This window comes from Tinamus guttatus, unplaced genomic scaffold, assembly GCF_059628265.1.
Source record: "Tinamus guttatus ecotype Peru unplaced genomic scaffold, ASM5962826v1 Tinamus_guttatus_pri_ptg000055l, whole genome shotgun sequence".
NCBI lineage: Eukaryota > Metazoa > Chordata > Aves > Tinamiformes > Tinamidae > Tinamus > Tinamus guttatus.
In genome coordinates this window covers 231,733-242,725 of record NW_028288589.1, presented here as the reverse complement: position 1 = coordinate 242,725, position 10,993 = coordinate 231,733, and the positions used below count along the sequence as shown (strand labels likewise).

The following is a 10,993-nucleotide window of genomic DNA, read 5'->3' as shown; positions in this document are numbered from 1 at the left end:
TCTGTCTTGTCATATCAAAGTGGGAAAAGAAAATGGTGAATCAAGGAAAAAAAAAATGTAGTTTTCTCACCAGGGCTTTCACATGCAATATTTGCGTTAGGTCTTTTAAGGGGGGAAAAAAAAGTAATTGAGTGAACTTTTCTTTAAGCTAGCCATCACTTCACTGCCTAGGTAGCGATTCATTATGTTATGGCAAGCTAAAATCTATTGTGTTTTTCCATGTATTTGCTGCTGGAGAAGCATGAATGTAGTGCTACTGATAAATTAATGTCAGGTTGTGAGTACTCTTGGATAACAATTTTATGGTCATCAAATCAAAGCTCTGGCAGTCTTCATTACTGACTGCTTTAAGTCTACTCTGTTCATTCCAATGAGAATTGGCAAAAGCAAGTACATAATTGCAAATATGTCACTATTCACAGGTCACTATTTGTCAGACAGTCGATGGTCATACTAGTTCCAAAGCAATAGATCTTTCTGTATATGTTAGGCGATTTATATTTTAAAAACACCTAAAGATGAAGACAGGCCAAGAGGCTGGAGGAAGGCATCTGATTTACAGATGGAAATTACCTTGCCTCAGTGCATTACCCTTATGGAAAGAAGCTGTGAAAAAGCAGGAATTTTGAGTGCAGTACCAAATCCCAGGCCAGTGACCTAATTGCAAAACAAACTTTCCTCTTGACTTTCAGTTGAAGAGTAGCTTGCAGAACATAGTAGTTTGATCTTGCAGAGAGCAAAACATTGTAAGGGGAATGTAGTCCATTTTCCATTCTCAGTGCTTCACACCTTCAGTGTTACTGCTTTTACACTTCTGTTTAGCTTTTTATCAAATAATCTCTGCTTTGCAGTGATGAACAACAAGACCCTCTCTTGCTGTATGGGTAGGGAAAGAACTCCAGGCAAAGTTAAAATAATTTGCCTAAGATCACAAGTATTTCTGGCAAAGGAAAGGGTGGAACCCAAGTTTCTATAGAGTTGGCTCCTTAACTGCCCCTTAGCAAAGATCTCTATCAAACAGTTATCTTTGGTCTGAAGTGGGTCTAGTTTCATTTTGCAAATGAGAAAACTGAAGTGGGCTAGATCTGTAAGGGATTTCTGAGCCTACGTGGACAGAAGGCTGCTTAGAAGGCTTCTCAAAATAAAGTGAATTCCACTTCACTTTCATGCAAGCCAGGGTGGTATTTATGTTAACTAACTTCATGTCTCATCACCATTTATCCTCAAAGGAAATAAATCAGCACTTCTAGGGCACATTTCAACCTGTCTATCCGATGAGGAATTGATCTGTAACTATGGATTGCTAACTACTAATCCCTTCCTATGAATTGCAAAAGGAACTAAAAGTGACTAGCTCAGATATGGATGTCTGCATTGCAAACTGCTGCAGCTTGGTCAGGTAACTCTTACCTCTAATGTGATCAGGTTAGATGTTTTGAACTTTTTACCTTAAATGTTTATATCATGAGATGATTGTGCTGGTCATTGTGAACATTAGGGTGTGGATTCACCCCTAAGTGCTTCAGCGTCTAGAACATCACTTAGCTGACAACACAGTCCAGGGTTGGACAGGAAATACTATGAATTCTGAATGATAATTGGACTGTAAATCAACTTGATGAGACTTAACAAAAACTGACTAATCCCCTGGCCTAGTTCTCTGCCCCAAGGGGAGCCTTCCTTTGTCTCTTTTTTTTTTTTTTTTTTGTCTGTGTATTATAAAAACATCTAAAATGCACAGTCTCCCATGGGAAATTCAGATTTGATCCTCATTGAGTCTAGACAAGGAAAAAGAGATTTGAGTCATATTTCTTACACAAAGACTTTTAAAAATAAGTATATAGGTAATAGATCAAGCCATTAAAACATTGTCTTAAACATTAGCAAAATACAGATCTTTCAGTTTTACAGAAATTTTGTATGTATTATAGAGTGGCATATTTTCTACGTTGCAGACACCTCCTTTAAAAGCGTTTGTGTGAGGGTGTGTAGCTGTTCTGCTCTAGGTTTTCACCAGGGAATCTCATATTACATTTTTAACATACATGCCATTGTTCCTTTCACAATCTGCAATTGCCAGGTAAAAATGTATGTGTTGCTGTTTCTTTTAAACATCAAGCAGCTGAGCCAGTTAAAGCAAAAACTGAGATATGATTATTAAAAAAAGCTTCATTTTCATATCGGATTATTTTTTAACTCAAAAGCAAAAATAATAATTGTCATTTACCATAACAGCCCCCTTCCCAGCATGTTATATTCCACAGAGTGCTTCACCCTGTCTTAATCCTATTCCTGGCCTCAGCTGTAGTTTATGGCAATAAAACTAATTATTAGGGTTTGAGAGTGAGAGAAGTTTTTGAGAATTCTAAATGTGTTCTCCGTTATTTCAGATTTTTGTTAAAAATCTGTGTCAAATCTGCCTTTCATTTAACTCCTCCATTTTCACTGCACCTTTAGCAAAGACAGATGTGTTCAGCTGAGTGAGCAGTGAAAGCAAGACCTAGTTATGAAGCGATATGTTGTACAGCATCCATATTTCGAAATTAGAGCTGTCCTTGTGCCCTTTAGCAGCAAACAGTAAGACAGAGAGAGATTTAAACTGTAGATCTAACCATTTCCACCTCAGAATCTCTTGTGAAAATGGGGTAGCAGTATGATCCTGTGGTTGTAAATATGTTTCAAACCAAATCGGCAGCTTTTTGGCATGTTATACCCAGCTGTGCCACATTATAAACTCCTCACATCCAGCTTAGGATGTGCGGAGCTGGTACACTGCCTTTGCTGGAGCAAGGAACAGGATATCTCTTTGAGACATCCTGATACCAGCTACTTAACAAGTTTTCCTGGCAGTGAATATTCCTGTGACCCATATGGTTTTCTGCCCATACTGTTGAGAGCTACATTCTCAGTCTTATTCATTTGCTAGCACCTTGTGTTCAACCTACCGTTTTGTCTGACGGGTGTTTTAGTGACAGAGCTAAGAGTTTGCAGGTAGATTATACCAGAAAGTGAAAAGCAGAAGAAAAGAATACAAAAATAATTCATTTTCTTTGGTAGTTGCAGTTGTTTTCCTGAAAATAAGTGGCACCAAAGCTTATAATGGTTTTATTTAGGACATAAATCTATCTATTTTTTTATAAAGTGGAAATTCTTGGAAAAAAATAATCTTTTCTGTTGCATAGCTTAAAAATAATCATCAGGTGTTATTTTAAAATATATGCTTAATATATATACTTAAAATATACTTAAATATGTGCTGAAATTTGAGTATTTGACATAAGATATGCGGTGGCCACCCCATGTGCTGCATCCCTATTCATTCAGACTCACGAGGGAGTCCAGGTTTTGACCTGTGTTCTGGAACCTTGACTACATTTCAGTGAGCTGGGGCTCCCTGGTTTTCCACCTTTGCAGCTGGAGAGAGACGTCCGTTGTCTCTCCCACTCCACATCATTGACACAGGATTTTCAGCAGAGTTGTCGGTGCTGGAGAAACGAACTTGCCAGCCACAGCAACACTGCAGTTGTTTAATTTCGTGGCGGAAAGTTTTGCTGAAGATGTAGTAAATGAAAGGGTTATATGCTGTTGAAGATTTGGCAAAGAGACAGGGCAGCAGTGTAACGATGGGCTGTAGGGAATCACTGGAGTTAAATATGGACCAGAAGCTGGCTGCCGCATACGGTGTCCAGGAGCTCAGGAACCCAACGGAGATGAGTACAGCCATCTGAAAGGGAAACAGGAGGCACATGGTGTATGGATGAAACCACACTTTAAATTGATAAAATACCCAAAACAGTGTATTCTCTGTGTTGTGACATAAGCATAGGTAACTCCAGAGAGTGCTTATATTCTCTAATGCCCATCTAGCAAGTCTACACAGAAGATTCCTACGAGGGAACTATCATTTTTATCTCCTTCCTTGGCTCTGGCTGCATTATGTCATGGGAGACATCATCCCACCAGAAAATACATCTTATCAAGTAGAGTGGCCAATAGAAAACTTGGGACATTTTTGAATTTACAAAGCAAATGAGCAACTGAATATATTTATGTTTATTATTTTTATATATGTATATATATAAATGTATATAATGTGTATATATAAAGTTGCAAATTGTGTGTGCAACTTCTAAAGAATGTTTAGTAGTCTGCATGGTATCTAGGATATCTTACCCATTGTTATCAAGCTACTGAAATATCAAGGTTACCAAGAACCCTCTGCTACTCTGAGTGGAGTACTCAGAGTCTGGATGAGCCTGGAGCCCGTCCCCACCTTGGGCTGGTCCTAGACAAAAGCAGTGAAGGTCACCGTGGGCTGTGCATGAGCACAGCCAGTTCCCTGTGAGCTCCTGGTTACTGCAGACTCTCCTGGATAACTCACCAAAGTCAGCTTCTTCTCCAGTTTAGCTGCATTAGGAATCCTGTCAATGTTCTGTATCTCCTGATACGCTTTATGAACCTTCCAGGCAATTCCCAAATAGCAGGCAACAATGGTCAGTGCGGGCAGGACTGTGCACAGGAGGAACATGCTCAGGATGAAGGAAAAGCCATTGGAGGAGTTGTGGAATTTGCTCCAGGCTATTGTACAAGAGATCCCAAACGGCTCAGGGCCATAGTAGCCCCAGCCTATCAAGGGCAGAATGGCCCAGAGCAAGGAGTAGAGCCAGATGACAGTAATGACGATGCAAACAGTGTTCTTGGTGATTTTGTTACCTGCAAGAAAGAGGAAGCACAAGTCTGCATGGATCTCACCTCAACTGCACAGTTTGAGGCATAACCTGTTCTCCAGCAGGATGGCTGTACTTCTACTGCAGCTCCCCAACCATTGGATCAACAGCTGCCAGTCAATGATCAAGGTTCAATTTATAGATATTGCAACTGCACTATTCCCAATGTACTCTTCCAGCAGCTCAAAACTCATCAAAATATAGTGCTATGCTTAATACTGCCAAGTTTTCAGGTGTTGCATCATTTTAAAGGACTAGATATGCCTCATAAATGAGCAGTATCTTCATAACTATGTCATATTATTCCTTCTAATGCTGCAGCACCATTGTGCTAATGTTTACACACACACAGAGGACTGGATGGACCCATGCTCTAGATGGCAAGGTGTGCTGCTACCAGCTCATATGACTGGAAACCTCCCTGCTTCGTCTGTCTGTGTGGGTGTGTGAGGGATGGCGTGTGGACTCACTTCTCCCACCCTTAAGAACCTTGTGCATCCATATACCAATCTCTAATACTACTGTCATCTCTTAATACTACTGTCAAAAATGCAGAAAAGAGGTATGTAATACCTCTTTTCAAGGGTATATAAGCATGGTAAGCAAAGGTATATAATAGCACGGATTATAATACCTGACTGACTGCCTGACTGAGAAGCAGTCAACATTTCTTGAGTGTCACTGAACATTTCAGCTATAACCCAGTTCCATATTGGATATGCATCAACTTTCAGACTTTATCAGACCTTAATCACCATGAAAATTGCAGGTGTTTGGAGCATATGGAAGCTGTATCATGCTCTTAATAGGTCTCCACTGTGGATAATCTGGGAGAAGGGCTCTGGATGCTTCTTGTTACATCACAGGTAGATATAAATGCCTATGAGGCAGGGAGACCTGAGCTGACAGTTTCTGAGGTCCAGAACAGAACCTTTACCCACACTAAGTCTCACAGGCTATACAGGCATAAGTCTTCTTGGGAAACTCCTTAGAAAATGTCCCTGGATCAGCTGAGACCTGAGGGCAGCCCTGTGTGCCCATCTGCAATCTGCTCAGGGAGGCAGCTTTGCAAGATCAAGCTGACAAAAACACCTCCCAGCCCAGGAACACCAGGAGAGCATTCTCCTTCCTTTTAAGTTTCAATATGTCAGTTTGCAGATGAATAGGAAGAACATCCAGACTCTCCAGCTTTGGACAGTTTTTTTCATGTAAGTATAGAGAGAAGAGCCTGAATGTTTTGCTGAATAAGGAATTTAATCGATCCTTCTAGGATCATTAGAAATTTGCTGTTTAGACCTAAAGTTATTGAACTGGTACTGTATGCCATATGCAACAGAGTGCCTCTCTGAGCAATACAGCCCAAATGTACCACTACTAGGGTACCAGAGAGGTAATTCATGACTTACTGTTAGATTTGGATGAATTGGTAACAAGGAATCGAATCACAGCCATCGCACACAGGGTCATCATGCTGCACACACCAAAAAGGAAACCCATCAGGGCATAATACACGCAGGACGCATCTCCTCCCAGCCAAGCGTGGTTCCAGGCAGATGCAATAGCCAGGGGGTACATGCTGATGGCCATCCCAATATCTGCAACTGCCAGATTTACTGTGAGCAGCTCCGGTGACTTCAGGAGCGAAGAGCGCCTCAGAGCTGTAGCAAGGACCGCTGAATTTCCAAGGATAGTCAGGATAGCTAAAATAGAAGAATCAGAATTGTGTGGTTAGCACACCTGTGAAGTGCTTGGCTATGCAAAGGATTTGAAAAATGCCCATCGTTAGCCAGGAGCTAAGGTCTCAAACACAGGACACACCGGGAGACTGGCTAGAATTCAGCCTCAGCCCAGGCCAAACTTTTGTTGCACTGATGATTTCAAAATGTGCTGGTGTGAATCTGCCATGCTCTCCTACCCAACCTTGTCAGGCTGTTGCTGATATGGATCAGTTAGAGCAAAGAGGGCTTCAGATTCCTGTTCACAGCCTCTTACAGTTTATAATGACTGGGGAAAACTTTGTTATATAAATACTAGACCACATCTTGCCCTCCTTTCTGCCACAGCATAGCTGTCCACTGTCATGTTACCCACCTCCCCCTTCCATGAGCTGGATCCCACTTATTCCTCTGTGGCTCCTATCTCATTTGAGCAGCCCACCTCCTTTTCTCCACTCTCATACGGTATCTTATATAAATATACCATTAAGTACCAATCCACTATTCATTGTTCTCCAGTAGTATCCCCACCTATCTCTTCTTCCTACTGAAGAACTTCAGCTCTCCCACTCATTTGTCCCCATCTGGCACCCACCACTTCCCCAGACCTTCCTCTTTCTTGGCAATGTATCATCCACTGTTGTCTCAGAACGTGTATTTCCTTGGGGCAGAAGGTGCTACTCCTGGTTGTGCAGCCTCAGCTCCCTGGATGAACTAAGTGGACTGGTTGGCAGGGCAGCTCAGGGTCCTCCCTTGCCTGGCAGCTGAGAATTAGTATGTGCCACAGCTCAGGTGCCCACACTGTCCTGGTGCTCTCTGAGTGCGGTGAGACAAGTCATAGAAGTCGTTTTGCCAGAGGCATGTGACAAAACAGGGATTACACTGCAAGTGTCACAGATCTCTAGGACGTTTATTATCCAGATATGCCATAGGAGTTCAAAGTATAACACTGTTATAACAATAGTATCAGAAGTACATTCAGCAAACAATTCATTTGCATTTTTCTTTCAAGTGAATATTTTTCTGGAGCTAAGTTTTAATCAAAGGTTTTCCTGAGAAGGTATCTTGTAAGGTCAGAAATGAAATAGACATGGAAAATGAAAAAGACATGGAAAAAGATTCTGTCAGTGTCCCCTTGTAGCTGAGGAGGAGGAAGGTTGCATTTACTAACAGATACTACATTAAAAGGTGCCCACAGAGGAATGAATCAAGTAACATGCAACAAAATGGAACAAATACAGTGGCACAAACCCAAGAAAGGACAGCAAACATAAGAGTAAGAATTAAGTGGAACAGAGAAAAAAATCTGAGACTCAAGTGATCTCTTGCCTTTGCTTTCTAATCACACACATTTATTTGGCACCTGTGTATATGCTTTAAAAGTTCCCTGAGCTCTTCAGAGTTGTCTTTCTTAAATCTACCTCATCCAGGGTTTTCAAGTGAGCTGAAGGCAGGGAGGTGCTCACATCTTGTTAAAATTCAGCAGGACTGCATGCCTAAACCATTTAATCTCCCCTCCAAATCTGCATCTATGTCCAACAGATCACCTGGACACATGCGACAGTCAAGGAAGAAAATGCTCCACTAAAGCCATGTGTGGTACCCATCCCCACCTGCATTTCATGTATGTTTGCCTTTGGCAGGGCAAACAGGCCATTAGACAGAAAGAAGTGTGATTTGGAAACTACTACTGCTTTTTACCATGTTATCCTCCCAAAGCACAGCTGTTGCTCATACAAAGCCTTCCTCCCCACGCCAAGCAACACTAAGGTCAGACTGAGCAGACTCCTGTGACAGCCTGCCTTGTCCCACACGCCAGGCTGAGATGTCGGGATAAGAGATAGGAACTTATCCTGAGTACTCATGATGCTGCAGAGATGAAGCTGTGCTGGCAAGTCTCAGGCATCAGAGCAAAGGATCGCAAATCTGAGGTTAATCCTGGCTCCCCACCAGCGAGGACGCACAGCCTGTGCTGCAGCAGATTGCCTCCCATCTCCCTCGAGCTTGGACTGCTTCCATGCATGCATTCCTAGCATCCTTAAAGAAGCAGGCAGCTTGTGAACTCACCTATGATCAGCAGGAAGACCCCAGCTCCGTAATCCACAAGCGGGTGGAGTTTGGAAATATATTGCTCCTCCATTGTCCCTCGTGGAAGTGGAAGAAGCTCTTAGATCAGAAGCTCTCTCCTCATGGTTTGTCTGCTGCCGGCGCGTGGGTGCTGCTGTGTGAGGGGACCCGCTGCTTCCTCCTCTCCTGCCCCCTCTTGAGTGGGAGAAGCCGGGAGCGAGGACGGGCTCCGTCCCTGGGGAGCCGCAGGGAGCGCCCAGCAGAGCCGCTGCCAGGGCCATCCCGCCTGGCCGCGCAGGTCTCCTCCCACCCTGCTCCTGTCCCGCTCCCGCCACCGCTTCTGCAGCCGCGTCACACCGCAAACCCCCTGAGTGCCAGAGCAAAATCGGTGCCATCCCGCTCCCGGCAGCTCGGGGGACAGATACATCCCGGCTGCAGCTCGGGCAGGGGAAGGGGCCTTAGGAGCTTTGTTTCCCAGATTTTTCCCAGGGAAATAAGAGATCAGGGTTGAGGGGGCAGGAGGGTCTCTATGTTGAATTATGAGAGGAAAGCTGTTCACCAGCAGTGTTCAGAAGGTCGCAGTGGTGCTGCTGATGGCAAGGCTTTCACAGCTGCATGCAGGACAGATGTGCAGAAGCAGAGGATGCTCTCAGTCTGCTCACAACAGCAGAGCTGCAAATCAGAATCACATCCTGAGTTGCTCTAGGTCTTTTTGTGATTATTTGGTGAGGAACTGGAGAGAACAAAGCCTCACATCCAAACCCATCTTCTCCTTATAATGTGTGAGTCTAAAAATCACCATAATGCTCCCTCAAGAATCAATGCCAACTTTTGTTCCAGGTTCCAAACAGGTGTTATAGGCTCATCTATCAATTCGCACATGCGAGTCTTGATTTTAGTGCATGCAGTCTACAGACCTGTGGTTAAAATGCCATTAACTTGGCTTTTAGCCTGGGTGGCATCCAGGCAATACATTGATGAGCTGAGTTATTCTAAATTATGCTAAAAGTACAGCCATCCTCTCCTCAAAAGAATACTCGGTCCCTTCCTCTGGTTTCATAGGATTAAATACACTTTTTTTTTTCCTTTTTTTTCCTGCAGTTTATAAATGTCTTGGGAAAAACAAGGTAAGGGAAAGATGCTTCCTTCTCCAGTTGAAGCTGGATCACTCTATACATAGGTCCCAAGGTGGAGTGAGCAAGAAAACAGATGGTACTTGACTCTCTAGGATGGTGCAGAGGGGAGCCCTTGCTCCAGAACAGTTTATACACTTTACAAATATTATTCATGACATAAAGAAATGGATAAAATCCAGCAGAAACAGGGCTAGAATCCTGTTCTGAACTGACCCTCATAAATATTTGAAATGATCCCATCACATGTTCCTGCTGTTGGCTTCCTGTGAGGAGCAAGATAGTTGTGGAGAAATACATATGATGGGTTTGAATCCTCTTCAGTCCTAAGGCTGCACCTGAAATCCTGTTTTCTCATTTCTAAAGAGGTGCCCTATTAGAGTTTTCTGCAAGGATAATGATGGTTCAGTATTGGCCACTAGCAAAAGGTTCAAATGAACCAATCTCTTGGAGATGGCTCAGTGTATAGTTATCATTTGAGAGCAACAAAATCAGAGGTACCTGGGATCACACCCCTGCATCAGGATTTCCCATTGCCAGCATGTCAATGGTGTTGTGAGTTTTACTAAGTTTGCCTCACTCACTGAACAGAGAATTTAAGTACCAAAGTTAATGCTACTTCTGCTCCCAGAGACAGAAACACCATTTTAAAATAGGACTGACCACTAGAAGGACTAAGAAGTCCCTTAGGGTCTCTGATCCTTAAGCATCCAATTCCTCTCAGAAGAAATTTTTGCTGGAAAATAAAAATGAGTCACAAACGAGACTTCCTATCTGGTTGTATTTAGAAGATGCCACCAGGGTGATGTATGAACATGACAGGAAACAGCCCTAAACCTGAACATCTTACCATGTTAAAAAGCAAGGCAGGAAAAGGTAAGAGGAGGACTGAGGCACAAAAAAAAAATGAATAACTCATTCATTCTCTTTTCTGGCAAGAAATTATCTTTATAAGCATGAAGCAAGCATTCATTTGCTTGATAATGACCCTAGTCCTGTGGTCGATTGCTTGATTAGTGCTATTATTAAAAAAGGAGAAGTTGAAAACAATAACAGCCTTTTGTGTTGGCTACAGAAAGCTTGAATCAAACCAGTAAACATCCATGATCTCATTTTAGGTGAAGCACTTGGTATTACTTGCAGTACTAGTCTACTGGTACTGCAGTGTAGTCGCACATGATACTACCTCCGTTGTCTCTAGTTCAGGTAATTTAGGAAACTCCTGGGACTTGTCTTCAGTAGGAAATGAACAGCAGTCATAACTTCACATTCATGAAATCCTAAGCCAGTAAGTCCCCTCAGAGTGCTGCAGCACTTTGCAGACTGTTTCCTTTCTCATAACAAACTCCCA

The 10,993-nt window shown here is 42.8% G+C and overlaps 1 protein-coding gene across 1 annotated transcript; it reads right to left on the bottom strand.

Annotated features, from left to right (window-relative positions):
- Window positions 1-3,376: 3,376 nt before the first annotated feature.
- Window positions 3,377-8,582, bottom strand: LOC104576288 (opsin-5). Its single transcript, XM_088540086.1, has 4 exons — window positions 8,510-8,582; window positions 6,134-6,427; window positions 4,382-4,713; window positions 3,377-3,724 (listed from the first exon to the last, which is right to left on the bottom strand). Exons 1-4 carry the CDS (start codon window positions 8,580-8,582, stop codon window positions 3,377-3,379), a joined length of 1,047 nt encoding a protein of 348 aa, XP_088396212.1.
- Window positions 8,583-10,993: the final 2,411 nt, after the last annotated feature.